A 24,496-nucleotide genomic window follows, 5' to 3' on the forward strand; every position below is an offset into this window, starting at 1 on the left:
AGCCCACCTTCTCTCTCCTAGTTCTTGTGTAGATAAAGTGGGGAAGGGGAGAGCCACTCTGAGCTCCTTGGAGGATAAAAACAGATCAATAAACCTCTCCTTTTGCCTGCTGCTTTTTCCTTGCAAGTTGTCTCCCCATCACGTTTTTCTTTGAGACAGTAGCCACTGAACATGCAGATATTCTGAATGCTTGCCAAGTTGCCATACACAGTTATGGGTATGGAAAAACTCTGCCTTCACTCAAGCTCTTTTAACTTCTGTGATTTGTTAGTTTCAAGGGCGAAGTCAGAATGTGAAAAAACAACAACCCAACATAAATGCACAAGGAGAACTGAAACTTTATATTCATGTGAATTTGACCTGTACAGAAGCAGCACATATTGCTAAGTACTTAAAATTTCATCAGTGTTAAAAGATTCAGCAATCATAGGTACAGTTAACTTTTAATGAGGCCAGACGGCTCTTCCTGTGAAATGGTTGCTTTAACCATGACTTGTGCAAACAGTTTTGGGGGGCTTTTCTTCCCCTCAAAATCCCTTAATCGTGCAATTGTTCACCATGTCAAAAACGACTGAGCTGTTATCATTAGAAAGAGTTGAAAAAGAATTCTGCAATAAAATATTTCAGTATTAGGCCACATGATTTATTCAGTAGTGTTTATGTTCCCAAATTACAATTTCTGTCTATCCATGTAAGACTACAAAAGTTACCATTAGAATTGTCTGTGCTTATAAAATACCAACATTTTCTCTTTTTTTAACTGTTATATACTCATTAACACCAGTCTGCAACAAGTTACATAGAATCATAGGCACTTCAAAGGCTTTAAAAGACGTTTACAACTTAAATGCATTTTTGAAGAACAGGAAAAAAAATTAATCCCTACTCGTACCTTCAAATTGCCAAAAATTAACAAACAGTGGCCATATAACTTTGCAGCAACTTCTCAGAATACTGTTCAGAGTCTTTGGGTTGGTGGAGGCTAGTCAGTAGCTTACTACAAATCTCCCATAAAGAAGATTTATTTTGTAAGGGCATGACTATGCAGTTTGCAATAATAGTCCGATTTTACACATTAATTTGCTGCTGTAAGTTTCAATGAAGTTACAGGAACATTGAGGAACAAAGCAAGGTGTAAAATGGATTTCCTGACACTAAAATTCATACAAAGTGGAGGTTAAAGTTTACATAGCTGAAAAAATACATTTACACTAAAAGCTACCATTATCTGAATTATCCGAAGACAGATTGCACCTTGACAACTACAAAAAGGCATTTTTTTTGGAAACAGATAAATTAATGAAATAAAAACTAACTTGTAAGATCAATCAGACATGCTGACAAAAATTAAACAACTTTCCTCGAACCATAGGATAAAACAATCATTTTCATTTATGCATAAAGTTTTTTTTAAATGATTCGGTGAACAGCAATGGCGATATAAAATAATGTTTTGCCACTGTTATTCACAGAACACTGCAAAATGTTAGGATTTTAACTTTACATTTTCTTAAAAGGAATACATGAAAAGTTTTAAATACAATGGGGGTCTTTTTTATCATAAAGGTGCCATAAAGGCTCTTTAATGAACAAAAAAGTTCTTCATTATTCTATGCAAAAAAAAAAAAAAGCTTTATTTAAAAAGTTCAGTGATCTCTTAAACAGAGACACTAAGTTGAGAGTTTTATGCATAAAACTCTTTAGTAGGTGCCTTCTGGTAAGCAGCACTGGATGGTTTACGTTCCCCAAGGTCATAGCTGCCTTCGTCCTTCTTCCTCATGCGATATACCAAGAGTAAGATCAGAAAGACTGCAAAGAGAAAACCAATAACTCCACCCGCAATAACAGCTGAAAAAGAAACAAAAGAGACACAGTAAATTTCAGAAGGAATGCCAAGGAATGATGCATACTTCCAATCTGTTGCTCCCTGAGTAAAATTAAATATATTGTGCTCTTTCCATTAAAAGAAGGTTCAGAAGTAACACACATTGTCCACAGTAATGTTTCATTCACTTAAAAAACACTGTTCAGTATGTGACTCAATTGGGTTCTTAAAAAAAACGGAGACCATTAAAAATAACTGTTTCATAGCCAAAATAAATCCAATATCCTCAAAGGCTTTCAACAGGAGATTAGAAGCTGTTCTTAACATTATGACAGCCCAGCTCCTAAATACTGGAAGCTAAGTCCTACTGCATTCAAATGGACTTTCAGCCTAATACATGTACTTAGATTTGAATTCTTAGGGCCAAAAGTGGACACGGATACAGAGGGATACCAGCTTCCAGATGGGACCTAGGAATCCCTTGGATTTACAGGTCGTTTCCAGACTACATGGACCAGTTCCCCTGGAGAAAATGGATGCTTTGGAGGGGTGGACTCTATGGCATTGTACCCCACTAAAGTCCCTGTCCTCCCCAAATCTCCAGGAGTTTCCCAACCTGGATCTAGCAACCCTGCCCCCCATCCCCCACCAGTGGCCACAGGGAACCTGGCACCCCTACGGATACATGAACATATAAAGCTGCCTTGTACTAATTCCAACCATCAGTTCATCAAGGGCAGTACTGTCTACTCGATACAGTCCCCCCCTTCATATATACTGTGAGAGATGCATATGGGTCTATTTTTCAATACAAATGGAGCATGAGGGGCAATCCCCCTCCTTTCTGTGTTTTGTCTCTTGACAACCTCAGCTCCAAAGCTGGAAACAAGCTGGGCTGGAAAACAGCAAAGTTGAAGTGGCAGGAGACACAGGTTAAAGCTCCTCCCTCCTCCACTTGATATGTGGACATGGATATAAATATTCCACCCCATGCCATCATGTCTAATTTGGGACTGGACCACTAAGTGGCAGCAAGATATGAGATATGGAAATACTGCCATCTTCTTCCATACTATGTCTCAAGGAGACAAGTTTCCCAGTGTTAATATCATTAAGATATAATAAAATGACACCTGATTAGGGATGGGCATGAACTGGCTCACGGACTACAGTTCTGCATGAATTTTGGCTGGTTCGTGGTTCGTGAACTGATGAGCCACCTTGAATGTTCACGAATTTTAAGGTAGTTCATGGTGGTTCATGAAGCAGAAAAAGCAGGGCTTAAATGGCTCTGAGCCATTTAAACCCCTGCTTTCTGCTCCCTGCCACTCAGCTGTTTGGTATAAATGACTCAGAACCATTTAAACCCGTGTTCTGCTTCCTGCAAAAAGTGGCAGGGATTAGAAAGCAGGGGTCACGAACTGATATGAATCGGTTCAGTTCATGAACCAATACTGAACCACAAACCGAAAAGATGTGGTTCATGCCCATCCCTACTCCTGATGTGCATTTAAAGGGAAAAGGACAATTAAGGGAGGATTTGCACAACAGAATGTGTGGTTTCCTAGACTGCGGAAGAAAACGGTATTGGGAGGGGAAGAGTAATAATCTGCAGATCTTACAGGTCAGAAAACAAGTAAACCAACCACCCTGGCGATTCATTTAACAACACCTGAGGTCCCACTTATCACTGTACTCAAAAGCTGAGTTCTATGTGAAGCTGACTCCTACAGGTATGACAATGATAGTAAAAGGTATGAGTATCAAGCTATATATTTTCACAACAGAGAACCTGGCAGCCCCCTCACTACTTCTTAGAGAACTGCAGAGCTTTTTATCCATAATACTCACCTGCCAGTACTTCTGTTCTCTGGAAAAGGTTTTCTGAGTGTTTTTGAGTGACTACATCTGTGTCTTCACCAGGCTCAGTTTTAGTATTTTTATTTTCAGCCTTAGGCTTCAGTATCTTCTTTTTATCAGTCTCATCAGGTGCCTACAGCACAAAAAAGGCACTGAGTCAAGTCAGTGATATATAAACACTAATGACACATACAGACTTTTCCAAATGATACAACACAGCACAGCAAGTTCAACACTGTTCTAATTACTTAGAATCTTAAATGCAGGACTTCTGGGAGAACTAGAGGAAAAGGATAATCATTTCTAATTTATAGCTGGAAGCCCCAGAACCTCTCTCAAAGTTATGATTCAATTCCATCATAAATATATGAAATATATAAAATACACTTATGAAATAAGATTACAGCTACTGATCAGATTTACTACAATGATCTTGTATCTAAAGGTAAAGGTAAAGGTTCCCTTGCTCGAAAGCCAGTTGAATCCGACTCTAGGGTTGCGTTGCTCATCTCCGTTTCAAAGCCGAAGTGCCAGCGCTGTCCGAAGACGTTTCCGTGGTCATGTGGCCGGCATGACTAAACACCAAGGCGCACGGAACGCTGTTACCTTCCCACCAAAGTGGTACCTATTTATCTTGCTTTCGAACTGCTAGGTTGGCAGGAGCTGGAACTAGAGACGGGAGCTCACTCCGTCATGTGGCAACTCGGGTCTCAAACAGCTGAACTACCTACCGATCTTCCACAGCCTGCAGTTCAGCGTCTTAACCACTTGAGCCACTGCAGCTCTTGTATCTTGTATCTAACCATCTTCAAATCTACTCTACAACGTATGGCACAAAAAACATTTTCGGGGGAGGGGATGCTATCTAAATTTGATGCTTGAATAGAAAGATCTGGCCGGGGGGGGCCTCTCCAAGTAATATAGAACCCTTGATTTTAAACAGGGAAATATTTTTTTTAAAGATTTCCAGTACTTCCCGTTAAAATCAAAACAAGATTTCCACTACTTCCCCTTAAGGCCTATACTTCTGTCATTTAACAAGCATGGGTTTTGGCAACAAATACAACAGGAAACCAATACCTGCTTCTAACCATAAGAATGGACCTTCTAGCTAGGAAGAACTGCTTCATAACTTTTTCTGTGAGGTCAGTGGTTTCAAAATAAAAGACCAATGTTATACATTTATTTTATTTAAAATGTTTTGACATTTAGGAAATGAACAATTTCATTTATTTTTATTTAAAACATTAATAGCTGCTATGATGTAAAATGGAATTGTCTTTATGGTTAATCCACAGCTTTGCACTAGTTGTAGGAAATTTCAAATACTCTTAAAGTGTATACCAAATTGCATTTGGAGCTATACTATAATAGTGCAATTTTTAAAAAGAACACAAAAACAACTGGCACACACCTTTGTTTGCAAAGGTACCTTGGTCTGCGTTTTCAATGTATTTCTCTCCGTTCTAGGGGCATCGCTAGTTGGTGGTATCTTTGGAAGTGTTCTATATGTTGTTGCTATAATCGTGTCATCTCCTTCTTCTTCAGCCCCTAAAGCATTTTGAATAGTATTAGTTCTGTACACATTTGTCACAACTCTAATTATTTCTTTTAGTTTTGAAGATTCCAGTTATAATGAGATCTCGAGGATGCTTATAATCAAAATTGTTAAAAACAATCATAAACATCACAATAAAAATATTAAAAGTGTCAGGCCAGCATCCTCAATATCTAAAGTAACAACAAAACATTCAACCAGTCTTCTCATTTACTTATTATGTGAAATATTTATACTCCGCTTTTCCCCAAAAGGGCCAAGGCAGTTCCCAAAATATGTCAACAAGCATCAATTAAAACATTCATCAGAAGTAATAAAACAACCATCAAGAGTCTCCAAGAGGGCCCTGGAACAGAAAAGCATTTGCTGTCTTTCTGAAAACCATGAGCGAGTGAGCATGCTTATCAGAGCATCTAACAACAGAAAAAAATTCTGCTCTTTCTACTAGTGAGCCTGATCTCCAGAGACAGCAGCATTTAGAGCCAAACTTTGTCTGATAGCCTGCACAGGAAGGTACAGGTGGGACCTAGTGGCTCTGGGGTGCAATGTTAAGAGCTGGAAACCATTCCCCAGTGCTACAATGAATGGGGCAGTTCTTTTTGTCAAGACAACCAGCAGAGCACTGCAGAGCTCCACTTCGCAGTCTCAATACCTTTGCTGCTGCATAGCTGTCATAGCAATTGTTGTCCTGTTACTTATAAAAGGCCGCTATGGTATATAAAAATCGCCACTGGATTTTCTTCCCCATCACCAGTGGGGTGTATGTGTCTCTCTTATTCTTAAAGATATCAAAAGGGATCTTTTGTGTTTGCTTCATGCCTCTTCTAGTCCCCCCCCCCCAAGTAGTCCATCCTTCTCACTTTCTTTTGAAGGCTAGGATAAAAAAAAATCATACAAATATTTATTGGGCAACAGGCCTCTCCCCCTCCATGGCCCCAAACTGTTTTGTAGAAACAGGAGGGTTTTCAAAGGTTGTTGGCTAATATGCCATGGGGGAGGGGGGGAGGGCAGGAATTAGGTCTGCTGCTCTTAGAAGGAAGGAAATAAAACATGTCGCTGGATATGGCCAAAGCAGCTCTTTAGATGCTGCCAGCAAATAACTAAAGGGAGCAAAAACTGCTACCAAAATCACCACAGCTAGAGCCAAATGAATACAAAAGGTCGCTTAACCGCTTCAGATGAATAAACATTATCTTGGCTCAGCTAGAAAGCCGCAACTCCTCTCTCCAGTGTGTAGGAATCTCTTTTCCAAGGGGAGCATTCCAACGTGCAAACAGCCTCTGCAGCTTTAAGGAACAGTTCCACCACCCAAATTGCTGTATTTGCAGACTAGCTGTTAATTATTCTGCTGCCGGCTGATCCACAAGGGCTAAGTTTATCTTGTGGAATTTATTTAGCTGCAAAAGGAATGATTTATTTAGCTGATATCAGACTGATTATCTTGTGACTCCTTTACATTGAAACCCAAGCAGTCATTACATTTTCTCTTATCTCCATAACTGATTGGATTCCCATTAGATGTGCCTGGTCGTGCATGGCTTTCTAAGTTTAATTTTCCATTAAGCCGGTTGTTTGGGGCGGGGGAGGCTACATGAAGCAAGCAGTCTGTTATGGCCATTTCATATCTAATACATTAACCAATTATTCAACACCACATCCCTATTCTGTCTCATCCATCATTTTACTGAATAAATCCAACAAAATGTAATAGTTTAAATCTGTGTTTTATCGCCACATCTAAACCTTAAAAATACAATTGACCCAACAAGACATTTCAGTAAAATTCAGCAATATTGTATGCATTCATAAAAACCATTGAGACTACTATAATGGGGAAGAAGTAGAGCTCCATTGTTCATAAGCATGCACTCAGCAACCTCCTTAAATCCCTCCATCTCCTCTCTTCGTGAGTTCCACAAGCCAATTATGCACCGTGTGAAGAAGCACTTTTGTCTTCCTTGAATGTAATGCTCATTACATTCCCTTGGGTGTCCTTGAATACTATTCTGGGAGAGGGAGAAAAATTCTGTCTATTTGCTCCATCTATACATTTAATAGCAATATGTGGCTCCCATCTGTGGATATCTGAATCTGTGAATTGGGGCCACACTGACACTAAACGGATTTTCCTGCAGACTTGAAAGAGACTCCACCCCCACCCCGGTTTGCAGAAAAATCTGATAACTTTAAAACAAAACAAAACACGGGGGGTTAAATTTCCCTCAAAATGCATGTGCAGACAATGCGGTTACTGTGATTCTGTGGCAGCAGCCATGTGGAGCCGCTCTGGGCCAGGGGCCAGGGAGGCTGGGAGCCACTCCCAGATGCTGCCACCACTGCAGCTAGCCTCAGAGATGGGTTGTGGGGCCTGGAGCTGCATTGGACTTGACAATAGGGGGGAGATGGGATCCCCCGAGTCTTGTGGGGCCCCCCACCTGTATTATGTATAATTTTAAAAACTTTTATCACAATTCCCCACCACCACCCAGCTTTCTTTTAGACAGAATTAAAAATTTCCTCGTAGGGGAAAGTGTACCAACCCCTTGATCATGTTGGTGGCCCTTTTCTTCCTATGAACATAAGAACATAAGAGATGCCGATGTTAGATCAGGCCAAAGGCCCAACCAGTCCAACACTCTGTATCACACAGTGGCCAGAAATACCAGTGCCATCATGAGGTCCACCAGTGGGGCCAGGACATTAGAAGCCCTCCCACTGTTGACCCCCCCCCCCAAGCACCAAGATGACAGAGCATCACTTGCCCCAGAGTCCCTATCTATACCTTGTGGCTAATAGCCACTGATGGACCTCTGCTCCATATGCTTGTCTAATTCCCTTTTGAAGCCGTCCATGCTTGTAGCCGCCACCACTTCCTGTGGCAGTGAATTCCAAGTGTTAATCACTCTTTGGGTGAAGAAGTACTTCCTTTTATCCGTTCTAACCCGACCGCTCAGCAATTTCATGGAATGCCCACGAGTTCTTGTATTGTGAGAAAGGGAGAAAAGTACCTCTTTCTCTACCTGCTCTTTCCCATGCATAATCTTATAAACCTCAATCATGTCACCCCTCAGTCATCGTTTCTCCAAGCTAAAGAGCCCTAAGCGCCTTAACCTTTCCTCATAGGGAAAGGAAGAAGGCAGACCTTCAAGTACCTGGGTCACCAACTGTTCAGGCCTTTGAAGGACAAAACCAGCACCTTTAAACCTGCATGAAAGCACACTCTTAGACAATGGAGATCTTTCTGCACTGGTGAAAATGTGGTTGGATTGGTACGTCCCAGTTAGTAATCTAGATGCAATATTCTGAACTGGCTGAACTTTCTGGGCAATTTTCAAGGGCAGCCTTATAGGAATCTAACCTGGATATTCCAAGAGCATGGATGGGGAAAAGTTTTCTCAATGAAGGAAGGGAGGATAGCTTGTACATGTCTAATCTCTTGGCTCTTTCTGCTCAATGAAGATAATTTTTAAAATTATGAATTCTAAGAATGCCCTGACTTGGACAGCCCAAGCTAGCCTGATCTCATCAGATCTCAGAAGCTAAGCAGGATTGACCCTGGCTAGTATTTGGATAGGACACCTCCAAGGAATACCAGGGTCATGATGTGGAGGCAGGCAATGGGAAACCACCTCTGACCATTTCTTGCCTTGAAAACCGTATGGGGGTCATAGGGTTGCCAAATGCATTTTGGCCGGGAGCGGGGGGCTCCCGGCCGGCATCTAATTTGTGCGCGCGCATCACCCGGAAGTGACGTCGCACGCTGGGGGCGGGGCCACGCCATTTGAGGGGAAAACTCTTTGTTTTCCCCTCAAATGGCATGGAGATCTCAGAAGCTAAGCAGGATTGACCCTGGCTAGTATTTGGATAGGACACCTCCAAGGAATACCAGGGTCATGATGTGGAGGCAGGCAATGGGAAACCACCTCTGACCATTTCTTGCCTTGAAAACCGTATGGGGGTCATAGGGTTGCCAAATGCATTTTGGCCGGGAGCGGGGGGCTCCCGCCCGGCATCTAATTTGTGCGCGCGCATCACCCGGAAGTGACGTCGCACGCTGGGGGCGGGGCCACGCCATTTGAGGGGAAAACTCTTTGTTTTCCCCTCAAATGGCATGGCCCCGCCCCCAGCGTGCGATGTCACTTCCGGGTGACGCGCGCGCGCGGGGGTGGGGTTTCCCCCGGGCCCGATTCCGCATGGGGCGGAAGTCAGGCCTTGAAAGCGGGGGGAAATCCGCCCCCCAGGGGGATTTGGGAACCCTAGGGGGTCACTGAAAGTCAGCTGTGACTTGACAGCAAAAAACAGCAACAAGAATTTTAGGTATGCAGCACATTGTATGAAAATATACTGAAATGGTCTGCACTTTTGTTTTGGAGGGCTTAACTGCTTCAGATGAGTAAACATTATTCTACTATTAGTCATGTTGACTAAGGTCTGCTTCACACACAGTACAAAATCCAGGTGTATAAATCCATCTGCAAAAGCCTGCAGAAGAATAGTACAGTGACACCTGCAGAGTGTATATTACATATTTTTCAACATGAGCACACTGGCTTACCTGAACCAGACCCAGAAGTGTAATCATCGTCATCAATTGGATAGACTCCTGATGCTTCTTCAATGGAGCTGTTGTCAAGGTACAGATCTTTATCAGAAGTCAATGCTGCTCTCTGGAAACAACAGTGAAACACCAGAAAATTCATTACAGCTTTGCAAAGAGAGGTCTTCTAATTCAATTTAAGCTGTTAAGCCAGGGACAGTAATTCTTGCAATAAATACCAAGTGAGCAACAGTTTTTAAAATATCAGTTCCTTTCTGTTATTTATAACCATATTTTTACTCTGTCTTTCTGTTGGGGTCGCCAACTCCCTGTTGGGAAATTCCTGGAAATTTGGGGTGCAGCCTGGGGAAGGTGGGGTTTGGGGAGGGGAGAGACCTCAGTGGGGACGTGATGCCATAGATCCCGCCCTCTGAAGCTGCCATTTTCTCCAGGGGGTATGGACTCTGGGGATCAACTGTAGTTCATAGAGATGTCTAGGCTGGCCCGTAGCTAACATGGGTCCCACGGGGCCCAGCCCCCTTGTGTTTCTTCTGGGCCCCCTCCCTCCTGGGCTGCCCCCAAAGTGCTCCAACTTACCACCTGCACTGTACTTCCATTTAATTAGCTGGTAGGCCCCCCGAGGCCCCCTCCCAAAGAATTCCCTAGCTACGGGGCTGTGTCTAGGCCCCACCCGGAGGTTGGCAACCCTACCTTCCATCCGTTACTGAATTTGCTTTGCAGTTTACCCTAAAATTTAAGCATACTGCAAACAAGCAACAAGCCCTGACCTGGAGAGCCCTGGCTGGCCTGATCTCATCAGACCTCAGAAGCTAAACAGGGGCAGCTCTGGCTAGTATTTGGATACCAGGGTTGATATGCAACGGCAGGCAGTGGCAAACCATCTCCGAAGGTCTCTTGCCTTGAAAACCTCACGGGGCTGCCCTGTCAGCTGTGCCTTGGTGACACTTTCTACCACCATCCCAACAACAGTTTAAAGTTCTTTAAATCTAGGGAAAATTTGAAATTCCGGTTCTGTTCTCAGGTGTCTGCTTTTAGACTTTTCGAGGGGAAGAGGGGAAAGGAACAGGAGGTCTACCGTTGAAGTCTGACAACAGAGACCAACTCGTAAAACAGCCAATGTACATGAAGAGTGCCTACTAGCTTAATTAGAGACTAAAACAATGATATTTCATAAAGAAAATACCCTTTGAAGCAAAAGGAGGATGAGGGGACAAAGTGACTATCCCTTAGACAACAGGGTGCCACTGCAGGAGGGCAAATTAAAGAGTGGGGGGGGGGCATCTGTAGAAGAACGAAGATGACAAGTTCTGAGCTTGACTGAGATTATCCATCAAAGCCAATACTGAACTGCATTTAGGAAGAATTCAACAATAAGCAAGGACCCTTTTCTCACCTACTTCTGTTAGTCATGCTTACCTATTTAAAAATATCTTGCTTTTTCAAAGCTGAAGGTGGATATCAACATTCAAATATATACTTCAAATAAGAGATTAGAATAGGCAAGCAGTTAACTCAAGCTAAATATCTGCACAACAAATGATAAGACTAGCAGGCACACAAGTATGCCTTCTCAGACACGAAGCCATGGGTGGTATTTCCCATCTTCTCAAAAACGAACCCAAAAGCCCCCCGTTGTGTTTCTTCCAGCCTTCGGATCACTTTGACACTGCAGCTTGTAAAGGCACATAGTATACAAGCAGCAAAACAGACCAAAAGAACGAGACTGAATCAAGATGAGAAATGCTGTATACTTCTTGCTGTTCCATCCACTCTGCTAGAGACAGCAGAAGAAACAGCTCTTGATCTGCTCAGCTTAACACTGAAGTGGAAGCAGGCTATTCTTCCAATAACTCCATCTTCAGAAATGGTCATAGTGCAGAAAAGCTATGCATAGCATTATCAAAAGTAGATCTGTAGGATGGCTCAGGGTGTAAATTTTTTTTAAGGCATCTGGCATATTTTGAATAGAAGAAAGCAGATATTTTAATATCCTGTAGATGTCCAAACTGCAAGGAAAAAGGAAATTTGCTTTTCAAAGAGAAAACCAGTTATGAGTCTATATACAGTGCTAGAGAAGCAGCTGTTGTCAGTGCTGGGGAAACTGTACTTCCTCCAGCTAGTTCTCCAGACTCTTGTCTATACTTTGTGAGTCTGGAATAGGGGTGTGCAATATTTTTGTAAGCGGTATTGTTGGCTCAAGTCTATTGGACCCCAGGAAAAAAAAAAGGGATTTCCGAAAAATCCCAGATCCCAATACTGGCATGATATTCAGATCTGGGATTTTTCAGAAATCCCAAATTTTTTGCAGTCCGATAGACCCGAGAAGAAAAATGTAAGTTTTTTAAAAAGCGAGCCCAATCCTGGGGCTGGCTGGGCTTCTCCACAGGCACAGCCAATCCTGGCTGGGCTTGCTTCTCCTGCAGTTCAATTTAAGCCAATTTGCAGGAGAAGCCAGCACAAAGCCCAGCCTGAAGGGAGCCATCTGCTGCCATAGGCACAGCAGATCCTGGGGCTGGCTTCTTCTTCAGCTCGGTTTAAACTGGGCTGCACAAGAGACCAACCCCAAGCCCATGGGAATAGTCTGCTCTCCACCGGCACAGCTGATCCTCAGGCTGTCTTCTGCAGTCCCTTTAAAATGTAAAGGGACTGCAGAAGAAGCTGGACAAACAGCGGAGCAGTGGGAGCAATCTGTTCCTGCCTCTCCGCTGTTTTCGGATCTACCCAGCAATTCCCAAATATAGCCAGGATTTTTTCAGAAGTTTTTTTCCAGTTTTCCCAAGAAACCCCAGATACATTTGGGATGCCAAAATCAACCCGAAAAATACCAGTAAGGTATTTTTCAAGTAGATTTTCACCTCAGGTAGATACAAATGCACACCCCTAGTCTGGAAAAAGCAATGTAAACATAAGATCCCGGAGAGGCAAAAAAGACGAAGTACAGACGAACAACACACACACAAACACATACAACCCTCCTTCCAAGTTTTCTTTTACATCTGCTTAACTGTGAATATTAACAATAAGTTTGCTTATTGAGAAATAATGCACAAGTCTCTGGTACAGATCCAGGCAGTTCCTAGCCGTGGTAATATTAGCTCATATTTGTGAAAAATGTTTTATTGATTTATGCCATCTGAGGGATCAGTAAGCCTTTAGACATCCAAGGGTGGTAAAGTTGGGACACACATCAACTTTGTACTAGATTGTGACCCTCTTCAAGACATCAGCAGATTTCCAAGTGCACAGGGACAGCCAAACAAATCCATGAACTGGCTCCCATGGATATAAAAATACAATTCTGTAGTATAAAAGTACATGAGCTGGAAGAGGAAAAGTCACACTCCTTAATCAATATATCTAATTCTCACCATGGCAAAATCTGTGGATACTTAAATTCAGAAACTAGACTCATGCCAATGCAGACCATTCCACAAACCTGAAAAACACCCCAGAAAAATTGGAAATCTAAGATAAAAATAAAAATTGGGGAGTTAAACCAGCTCAAAATAATAGAAGCTGTGCCTATAGCTTTAAGAAGTTAATTCCCTCAGTAGCTACACCAGCACAATAGTATCTCCAGACTTCAAGCCTTGGTTTCTGTCAGTACAAGGGAGGGGGAGGGGGCACAGCCCTTAAGGGCTGTTTTGGCCTTTGTGGGTGGACCGATCAGGTTTAGGCCTGCCAACAACCACCAGGTGAGTTGATATTATACAACTTTCATGACTCACCCAGGCCCAGCTGCTTGCTACTGTTCAGCAGCAGGCAGCCCATGAAAGCCAGTGTGGTATAGTGGTCAGAGTTTAGATTAGGATCTGGAGACCAAGGTTCAAATCACCACTCTGCCACGGATGCTTATGAGGTCACCTTGGGCCAGTTACACACTCTAAGTCTAACTACTTCATGTGGAGGTTGTGAAGATAACATGGAGAAGAGAATGATGGAAGCTGCTTTGGGTCCCCACTGTGGAGAAAAGCAGAGAATAAATGAAGCAAAGTAAATAAATAATCACCATAGCTGAAGGTGGGGGCAGATAACAGGTAGGTTAGTTGGGAAGGAGAGAAAGAAGCAGAGAAAGATAAGGACATGTGAGTTGTAAGGAGAAGGGAAAGAAGAAGTAGTGTGGGGAAGAGATACAGCTGAAAATAAAATGGCCCCCCACAAGTCCTTTGGTTCCCCCCTCATATTTATTCGATTTTGCTGCAAACCAACAAAATAAATGTTTAGTCAGCTATTACATGCATGCTTGCTCAGGAAATGTATCAGCCTTTACCCTTACTACTCATAGGGTTGCCAGCCTTCAGTGGTGGCTGGAGATCTCCTTGGATTACAACTAATTTCCAAGCGCCCTGGAGAAAATGGCCACTTTGGAAGGTGGACTCTATGGCATTATACCCTACTGAAGTCCCTCCCTCCCCTCCCCAAACCCCTCCCTCCTCAGGTTCCACTCCCCAAATCTCAGGTATTTCCCAACCCAGAACTGACAACCCTAACTACTCTCTTCTCCCATGCTTTTAATTCAGGAAGATTTCAGTGAAATTTGCACTTCTACTTGCGAGGCCCGTTTGCGGGGAGGGCGGGGTAAAAATACCTAAATAAATAAATAAAATAAAATAAATACTTGTTTTGAAGGTTCATGGAGACACTAGTCATATGAATTAGCACTTCAGGTGGGCTCTATACATGCAGCTGTTGCAATCTGCACAACAAAAGTGGCTGACATTCTCAACCAGGCTTCTTAGATCAGGAATGGGCTCAAAAATGGACATAGTAGTGTTCCCCTTATATGTGGTTCATATAAGGAGAAGTGTAGACCCACCAAAGACATAACAGCTTGGATCCACACTAGCATTTCCATAGGCATCCATGGAGTGATTCCCCCTCCCCACAGCAGCCCAATATGACCCCACCAATCCTGTTTCTGGGGAAGAGGGAACCCCTAGGGCCAAGTTTTCAGGAGGGGGCATCAGGCTGCCGTGGAAGGGAAAGGTAGGAAGAGTCATACTCTGTGGAAGCAAGACCCAATGAGTCCTTTGCCTATGGAAATGCTAGTGTGGATCCAAGCAAGTAGTTCCCAATCATCATCTTATAGTTAGGACCTTTAGAGGGCCTGCTCATGTATTTCTCTCCCACTCTTCCTATTTTTAAAACCATAGTTAACCACAAACCATAGTTTGCAACCCTCATTAGAAGTGGGTTTTCTAAATTATGGTTACAATGCTGCCAACGCCTAAATATGAAAAAATGCAGGAGGGAGGACGAGGAGGATCAAAGAAAAGGGAGGAACATGAAAATTTGTGGGAGACTCCTGATCTCTTAACCATGTTTAGAGGAGACTGAGCAATATTACACTGGCCCTTGGTCGCAGGAATTCAGACATGGAAGGGTGTCTCATATAACCAGTTGTCGACAGCACTGCATATCCTAATTAGCATGACTCTATTTTTCACATTTTAAAAATACACCCCAATGCAACAGACAAGGTTTATTAAGACCCTTCACATAAGGCATGTAGTTTAGGCCATTTTTAAAAACCTGTTTGCGGCACTCAGACAGGGATTGTATTCCCATCCATCAATTATTATCCCACTTGCATTGATATTCTTAGAGTATAATGCTGCAAAACCCTGTGACCTAAATTCCTCACATATTACAAGCCAATGATCATTGGAGCCCTGTCTGGTTACTGAATAAACAGGAATAAATCTAAATCTAGTAGATGTGAAGCAGATTAGTGTCCACTAAGCACTAAATACAGGTTACTTTCATCTCAAATATATGCTGACTTTCGTTTGCACATCTGGGAGTGATTAGTTCATTACAAGTCATCAACAAATTAAAAAGGAATTCTACACAACTCCAACAGGTCATCCTAGACCCAGTGGTAAAGTCATTTTCCCTAGCTACAAAGAACGTAGGAAGGTTTTTACTGTTCATCATGATCATGTATCTAAAGAAGAGCACTCTGAAATTTGGGGAAAGATCACTACTTTGTGACAGCAGAAGAACAGACGTGAGAAAAGCAGAAGTAGAAATTATGAGTTCTGCAGAGGCAATTCTAACAGAGTAGGTGCCATCTCCAATAGGGCTACGCTCAAGGATGAAGCAGCATTCACTTAACAAAGAAGAAAACATATTTTAAATATTTCTTTAGAGTGATGTGCAAATGGAGTCTAAGGGAATATCTACTCCACTTAAATTGACGTAATTGTATACTTCTCCCACAGAACCTCGGAAAGTATAGCTATATTTCAAGGAGGATTAGAATCTCTTAGAGAATTCCCAGCACTCTCACTACAACACAAGACAAAGAATTTTTTAAAAATATTTTTTAATTGCTTTTATTCTACAAACTATAAGAAATCATAGGGAGGGAAACTATAAACTACAGGAGAAAGTAAAGATAACCACTAAAAACCCAAGAGGTGGTGGTCATTCATTGCTTACAAAGATTAACAATTTATCACATAGGGATTATTACATTGAAAATTATCTGGAAATATTTTTCAGTTATTTCTGACAAAATTAACTATCTGGAGAGCCTTACAAAGAGTTGATTAATTAAAAATAAAGCAAACTTTAGAGAAAAGAAACATCTCATTTTCTCCGCCTTTTTCCTAAGTTGGTAGCCTTGTCGCGTTGTTGGGGTTTTAGGGACAGCTGCCCCCAATTCTGAATCAGATTCTCCTTCTGCAGATGCAGATGCTGTTTCTTCTCCACTTTCCTTACTGCTATCTTCTTCCATAAGAACATAAGAGATGCCAATGTTGGATCAGGCCAAAGGCCCATCCAGCCCAACACTCTGTATCACACAGTGGCCAGAAATACCAGTGCCATCAGGAGGTCCACCAGTGGGGCCAGGACATTAGAAGCCCTCCCACTGTTGACCCCCCCCCAAGCACCAAGAAGACAGAGCATCACTTGCCCCAGAGCCCCTAGCTATACCTTGTGGCTAATAGCCACTGATGGACCTCTGCTCCATATGCTTATCTAATTCCCTTTTGAAGCTGTCCATGCTTGTAGCCGCCACCACTTCCTGTGGCAGTGAATTCCAAGTGTTAATCCCTCTTTGGGTGAAGAAGTACTTCCTTTTATCCGTTCTAACCCGACCGCTCAGCAATTTCATGGAGTGCCCACGAGTTCTTGTATTGTGAGAAAGGGAGAAAAGTACCTCTTTCTCTACCTGCTCTTTCCCATGCATAATCTTATAAACCTCAATCATGTCACCCCTCAGTCGTCGTTTCTCCAAGCTAAAGAGCCCTAAGTGCCTTAACCTTTCCTCATAGGGAAAGTGTTCCAACCCTTTTATCATTCGAGTTGCCCTTTTCTGCACTTTTTCCAAAGCTATAATATCCTTTTTCAGGTGTGATGACCAGAACTGCACACAGTATTCCAAATGAGGTCGTACCATTGATTTATATAGGGGCATTATGATATTGGCTGATCTGTTTTCAATACCCTTCCTAATAATCCCCAGCATAGCATTGGCTTTCATAAGAACATAAGAGATGCCAATGTTTATTGTTGTCCTCTGCTGGACCTTCTGGCTTATCAGTCTTTCGCTGCTGCCGCAGAAACAAATTGGCCTTTATGACAGAGTCAATTCTTTCTTTCTTGTCATTGAATTTGAAGAGTATGCCTTCTGGTATAATCCATTTGTAAGGAGTGTTGTTGTTTTTTTGTAAAAACAGCGGCAAGTATTTTTTCCTCTTTTTCCTTATTTCAAAGGGAATATCTTTCAAGACTTTAATTGGGTTGTTGTCAATTTTTAGGGTAGTTCCACGTGTTGCTTTTAATATCTGGTCTCTGATATGCCTTTCGGAGAATCTTACCACAATCTCACCGGGCAGATTCTTCTTCTTAATGTATTCTGAATATGTCCTGTAGGCCATATCCATTTTGTTTTTAAGGTATTCCGCTTTTAAATCTGTAACCGGTCCCAAAACATTGCTCAAAATCTGTTTTAAATCTTCTCCTTTAGAATCTGGAACCCCCTGAAACCTCAGGATGAAGTTTGCCTTTTCCATTTGTAGCTGTAAAAGTTGAGTCTCATCAGAGGTTCTCTTCATTTCCACTTCCAACAATCGTTTTTTTAGTTTTTGCATCTACTTCCTTAAGTTCTGTGGCAATTTGCTCTGCCTTCTGTGTAGTTTCGTTTAGCTGTTGCTGCTGAGCCGCAAAATTCTGGTTCAGTGTCATCATCTGGTCCAGCAGAGGGCACAATGCCTCTGCTATCATGTTAGGAAAGTCTATGGTTACATCCGGTCTTGTGACCAATACAGATGGACTAGCATTTCCTGAAGAAGGTTTCCTTTTCAAAAGTTTGTCCGCTTTTCTCCCCGCCATCTTTTAAAGATGTTTACCTTTTAGGAAAAAGTTCAAAAGTCTCTATTGTTTGTCAATTCTCTTAGTTGTCTCTTGAAAGCTCTCTATAATAGTCTGTTACTGTTAGTCCCGTCCCCTCTTTTAAAATGCTTTTCAGCACGCTATTTTTTGTGGGGTGAGTTCCCTCCCCCCTTGCTTATTTTAGGGGGACGTTTGTTTAGCTGCTTTCTTTGGATTTTCTGCTTTGACTGGACTCACTTTTCAACGTAGATCTCGCTATCAGGTAGGAAAGCGCTTGACCTCCACTTGCTTGTCCTGGTGTGTGGCCCTAGGTCCATTGCTGGAATCACAGCAGCGGGACTGTCGGGGCTTGGAGGAGTCCCAATTCCTTGGCAGCATGCCGGGGGAGAGGCACCTCCCACACCCCATGGCTGGGAACCCCTTACCAGGGTTCTGGGGGAGATGCGGGCAACTGCACCCCCTCCCAACCGCTGGGTCATGGATCGCGTTTCTTGGGGCTCGGAGAAGACGCGTCTGCCATCAGAATTGCTGAAACTGGAAGCCCTAGACTGAAGGATTCTTTGAAGAAAGCTAGACCAGTTTTAAAACCTCTAGACTTTCCTTCTCTTGTTCATCAGAGAGGAACTCTCTCTATTCCCACTCTTCTTTAAGCCAACTTGGTTTTAGTGGTTAGGAGCATGGACTCTAATCTGGGAGAACCAGGTTTGATTCCCCACTCCTCCACATATAGCTGTTGGGTGACTTTGGGCAAGCCACAGTTCTCACAGAGCTGTTCTCTCAAGAGCAGTTCTCAAAGAGCTCTCTCAGCCCCACCTATCTCATAGGGTGTCTGTTGTGGGGAGAGGAAGGGAAGGGGATTGTAAGCTGCTCTGAGATGCCTTTGGGTAGTGAAGGGTGGGGTATAAATCCAATCTCCTCCTCCTCTGGTTCTGGATCGGATAATGAGTCTGAGTCCCGATCTATATAGTTGCATGGAACATCCTCTTGTGAGTAGCAACAGTCCCTTTTGGGCTGCCTTAGTTGGCCAGTCCTGAGCATGCCCTGGCTTGTGTGTGCTTGATCTAATAGGGGATCTAGACCTTCTACAACCCCTGGGAGAAATAAGAGTAAGACTATGGTAGAGATCTGTTAATTCCTCCCGCATTGCTCGCCTAAGGAAGGCCATAAGGTCCAGAGGTCTTACATCACCACTTTGCAGCTGAGGTGCATCGACTCGGTGGAGCAAAGGAACAGATAGGTAGAAAGGTTAGAAGAAAATATCTAAGTCTAAATCTAAAAAGAGTAGGAGCTTGTCTCCGAAGCTGCTCTCCCTTCTGAAGGCAGGAAAAAAAACGGATAGGCTGACTCTCACAAGGCTGGAGACAGGAAGCCGAAAAAAATAGTTCCTGCTTCCCTTAATGGACAGTGGGAATCACCCAGTCCAAGATGTCCTCCACCTCAGAGGGAGAATGCTGTCCTATAGTAGTCAGGGTAAGTAGATCCATCTTGAAGGCAATGCTTCCTGTATGCTAATACAAACTGCATAAAGGCATTTTTAAAAAGAAAACACAGACTTGTTCCAGTTGCCCTCAGATTCAACATGTCTCCCAAGCCCACGTTCAGCCACAGGACCACAATGGCACTCAAAGAACCCAGATGGTAGTTACCGAGTTACCTTACCTCATGCCTTGTATTTTTAGGATAATCTAAGTCTTTTTGGTCTATATGTAATAAAGATTTCCTCAGATGTACTAGATTCTAGGTTTCTAGTAGGAGTCTTTTTAAAAAAAAAGACTGCATAAATGAATAACTGTGTGAGACATTCAGTTTTGTACTCCAGTGACTTATATAATTGATGTATTAGTATGTGTGTTGGCTTCTTCAAAACCAAGGCAGTAACACTGTAGCGCAGAGGGTTTCTTACGAAGAATTTGGCTTCACTTGCAGCATGCTTTACCAAGCATACTTTCCGCATTGTACAATGATGACAGCACAGGCCCAGAACATCTGTCCGAAAAAATTCTCCTCTGAGGAGGTTGAATGGTCTTCAAAAATCAAATTAAAGCTTAGTACATCCTATTCCAAGCTTATTTCTTTTACCAAATGAAGCCAAGACATAGAGTCAGGGTTGGTTTGGTGTTTTTTTTTTTTAAAATAAGGTCCTCAAGATATAAACTACATCTGTCAATGTCTTTATATAATGCCTGAGACAACAAGGCTCTAGCCCAGATTAGAAAGCTTGCAGTTCTCTGCTGGATGACTGATGCTCTTTGGCCAAAGAGTTTGAGATAATCTCACGGCAGTTAAGAATATTTGCTGCTTTGACAAGGAACAGATATAATCTTATGCGATAGTATTATGTGCAGACAACCAAATTTCAGGAAACTACAGCAGAAAACAGAAAGCAAGCAATTTTATTGCTCCAAAGTAAAGAGAAGAGCTAGATTCAAGTCCAGTAGCACCTTAGAGACTAACAAAATTTTCAGGGTATAAGTTTTCAAGAGTCCAAGTTCCCTTGACAGATTGTGAACAGAGTGATTCTTCTCCAAAGAGCATACACCCTGCCCAGTATAGACAATAGCCCTGTGTGTTCACTAAATGCCGAGGGAAGGACAGTGGGTACAAGCAGGCCAGCCACGCACTCTGCCTCTGCTCAGTCACTTGGTCTTCTGCAGGGTGCAACCATGTAGAGGAAATGTTCTTGCGTACATTTCTTCCCTGTGATCATCAGCAATGGTACTTTCTGAACATCGCTGATCACAAGGAGGGAGAGTTCACGTAGCTACTTCCTCTATGCAGTCCCCCCTGCAGATGACCAGGGGATTGTGCAGACACAGGGGGTGGGGCCATCACACTCTCACCCAGTCTCTATTGACTCTACTGGGCTAAAGTCTGATTACAGTTCAGGTTAGGATGAGATGCAGAAGAGAATGAAGAACAATCTAAGTTGATATTCTATGATAAGGCTTCTTTTAAGACAGTGGCAGCTGACTCAAGTTAGAAGAAAGCAATATAAGCAGGAGAACTGTGGAGCTCTTTTATGGCCGGGGGTGGGGGGGTGGGGGGAGAAGATGCACATAGGAAGTGCCCTCTCATGTCAGAGGTGTTTAGTTAGAAAATGTATACACGGCTTCTCCAGACAACTGCACGAGGCAGCTCGCAAAGTAAACCGTGATAAAAACGCCATCAGCATCATTAATATTAACAAGACACTAAAACCAAGCAATTCAAAACCCAGCCAGATCATAGAAACAGCCTAAAACATTTAACAGCCTAAAAGGATTCTCCCAAAACAGGCTGACCTGTATGGCCCAGGCTAGCTTGAGGCCATCAGATCTCAGACATTAAGCAGGATTGTCCCTAGTTAAGACTTGGAGGGGAAACCACAAAGGAAGTCCAGGGTTCGTACGCAGTGGCAGACAATGAGAACCCACCTCTGCTTCTTTCTTGCCCTGAAAAGCCTGTGGGGGGGCTATCAGTTGGCTGCAACTTGACACCAAAACAGGCTAGAAGCAGATGGTAAAAAATAACTGAAAATGAAGCAACCTTTTTTGGTTTAGCCTGAGTGACACAAATGTTTTGGCCTGGCATCTACAAGAGCATGGGGGCAGGTGAGCTTCTAGGTACAGGGCACTTCACGGGCAAGGTAACACCACTGGGGAAAAGCCTGGTCTCTGGCCACCACCTGCCTCACCTCCATAGGTGAGGGCACAGAGAGCTGGGTTTGGGAGGCTGGACTTGTATATACACCCCTTTTAGAAGAAGACTGATTTCCTTAGCCTGTCCCATTTTTTGTGTTCCACATAAGCTGCTGCTGTTTTTGTAGTTCTTGCGGATGTCTTTAACAGACCAACAATGTTAAAACCCCCAAATTCCTTAGACTTTGGAACAAAGAGAGAAAAAAAGAGGCTGGAAGATACAGGGTTTGGAGCTATGCCATGTGAGAGGCTAATTACTCTGAAGTAATTACTCTGTGGTGGCTCAAGTGGTTAAGACACTGAACTGCAGACCAGAAGGTCTGTAGCTCAGCAGTTCGAGACCCGAGTGCCGCATGATGGAGTGAGCGCCCATCTCTGGTCCCAGCTCCTGCCAACCTAGCAGTTTGAAAGCAAGAAGCTGCAAGTAGATAAATAGGTACTGCTTCGGTGGGAAGGTCACAGCGTTCTGTGCGCCTCAGCGTCTAGTCATGTCAGCCCCATGACCACGGAAATGGCTTTGGAAAACGCTGACTCTTCGGCTTGGAAACGGAGATGAGCACCACATTCCTAAATTCGGATTCGACTGGCTTTCGAGCAAGGGAAACCTTTACCTTTACTAATTGCATCCATGATGCAACTATGCAGCACCAAAGTCCTGTTCTCTATCTTACTCAAGTCAAAAATACAATACACACTGGGAACTAAATTCCTGAAACAGGGCTAAACTTCTCTTGCAGCCTGAACAGCTACTAGAGGGGGAGGGAACCAATTGAGGGACTGGCCCCACCAAGACCCACCTGTTGCTAGGCCCAGAATATATAGGTTGAGGTGGAAACCAGGCATGTGTAGAACAGCTAGATCTTGGGGGGTGGGGAGGAACTTCCTGCTACCATGGCCTATATGGGTAAAAATATTGTATATGAAACAAGAGGGAAAAAGGTTACATGTCGCATCATAAAGGTTTCGTTATTTCTTTGAGAAAAGGGAAACAACTGAGTTAATTATTCGCCAGAGTGCAAGAAGCCTTCATGGTCTGCAAAGTTACCTGGAGATGTTTAGCTCCTATGCAAAAAAAAAAAAAAAAAGAGATGAATCTCACAGACTGCAAAAGAACGTAGATCCACACCTCTGCACTCTTGCTCTAATTTACTGGTTCACCAAACAGGCGCCATTTCCTATACCTCATTATTTTTATGTGGGGCTGATTCTTGTATCCACACAAAAAAGCTAAAATAGAAAATACCATCTCTCTCTCTCGCTCTCTCTCTGAATTTAGTAGGTTGCCTCATATCCCCCCCCTTTCAACAAATACATATATATTTACCTTAAGTGACGCATAGGTTATATAAAAAGTGCTTCAAAATACTGAAGGACATTTGAAGATCTCCCTTATGTAAGCACGAAACAATACCAACTCAGCATTTGTATGAGCAACAGCAGTGGATTTAAAACTCTGGCATTTGCCTGTAGCAATGAGAGCACAGGTTTAGAGTTGAAAATCGCGTTCTGGATGATAGCCTTGCTTGGCTCGCCAGCAGAGTTACTATAGTATCCCAGAGTAGATGCCAGAAAGATTATTCACGCTCCTTATATCTAAGGGAGAACTTCTTCCCTGGCACTGCTTATGTGTGTAGCTGGGGGGGGGGGTGTCCTAAAATCTCTCATGGTGAATAAAAAATGGCTCGAGAGTCCCCAAACACTGAGAACATGAAACACCCCAAATCCTTTGAGACTGATTTAAAAGATACCTATACAGCAATGGCAGAGAGCCGGAAAAAGGAGAACCTCTACAGATCCTCCAGTCACACGTGGTATAAATCAGAGGAGCTCCAAGTACATAGTGAGATTGTCACAAAGGTTCAGTCATCAGTTAGATGTTCAAACTGTGCTGCCTTTGAAAGCCCTCTTCCCTCACAATGAACAACCACCAGGGTCTTTATATGGAGGCACACCCTACAATACAGCGGCACAGTAGCAGCTGCAGATTAACTACTGCAGATAACATTAATTTGGTGGTTCATGCGTGTGTTCAAAAATGCCTCTGAAATTCCAGACCATTGCAACTATTAATTGCACAGTGCGCACACAATCTACCAGGCTCTAACATTCTGCTTATGGGTAAGGACAAGTGGCTGCCCTCTTCTAGGTAAGGAAAGAGGAAGGGCAGAATTCAAATGCAGGCCTAGAAATAAGCAACAGCAGCATTTCATGCTGGTTGCTCCCTTGCATACCAGCTATCTCATTGAAATCTACAAAATACAAGCTGACCCATCATACAATACAGTTGGAACATACAACAAATTTGTTAGAGTTTGGGCCCCGGTGCTAGACTATATGGTAATGAATGATATCCTCCCGGCCAAGCAGATCTATCATAAATGGTTATATTTATAGGTGAGGGCTAGTAACATAGGAAAAGATTTCTCAAACTCTCGGTAATCCATTAGTGCTGTACGGTGTCGGCAGGTCTTTAAGATGTAAATAATAATTTTAAGTGCTACGTGCAGAAATGTGAAATTTATATGTTGTGTTTTTATGTGAATTCCTATTCCAGAAAGCTTCCTGGGGCATTCCAAGTCAGTCGTCATCTTCTGGCCTAACTACACAATGATTATGAGGAAATGGGAGGGAGAATTTATTTATTTATTTATTTTGAGATTTATATCCCGCTCTTC

General features: G+C 42.9%; 1 protein-coding gene across 2 annotated transcripts in view; it reads right to left on the reverse strand.

Moving 5' to 3' along the window:
* Positions 1 to 444: 444 nt before the first annotated feature.
* The window catches only part of SDC2 (syndecan 2), a 114,615-nt gene continuing 90,563 nt past the window's right edge, over positions 445 to 24,496 (reverse strand). The window contains exons 2-5 of one of the 2 annotated variants that reach the window (XM_015409854.1): positions 9,799 to 9,910; positions 5,118 to 5,236; positions 3,677 to 3,818; positions 445 to 1,848 (exon numbers count right to left, since the gene is read on the reverse strand). In XM_015409854.1, the coding sequence (XP_015265340.1) occupies positions 1,685 to 1,848; positions 3,677 to 3,818; positions 5,118 to 5,236; positions 9,799 to 9,910 (537 nt within the window). In that variant the 3' untranslated portion in view covers positions 445 to 1,684. Of the gene's footprint in view, positions 1,849 to 3,676; positions 3,819 to 5,099; positions 5,237 to 9,798; positions 9,911 to 24,496 lie in introns of both variants that reach the window. The other variant, XM_015409853.1, reaches the window with a different exon arrangement.

This window comes from Gekko japonicus, unplaced genomic scaffold, assembly GCF_001447785.1.
Source record: "Gekko japonicus isolate JY-2015 unplaced genomic scaffold, Gekko_japonicus_V1.1 scaffold47, whole genome shotgun sequence".
NCBI classification, from domain to species: domain Eukaryota; kingdom Metazoa; phylum Chordata; class Lepidosauria; order Squamata; family Gekkonidae; genus Gekko; species Gekko japonicus.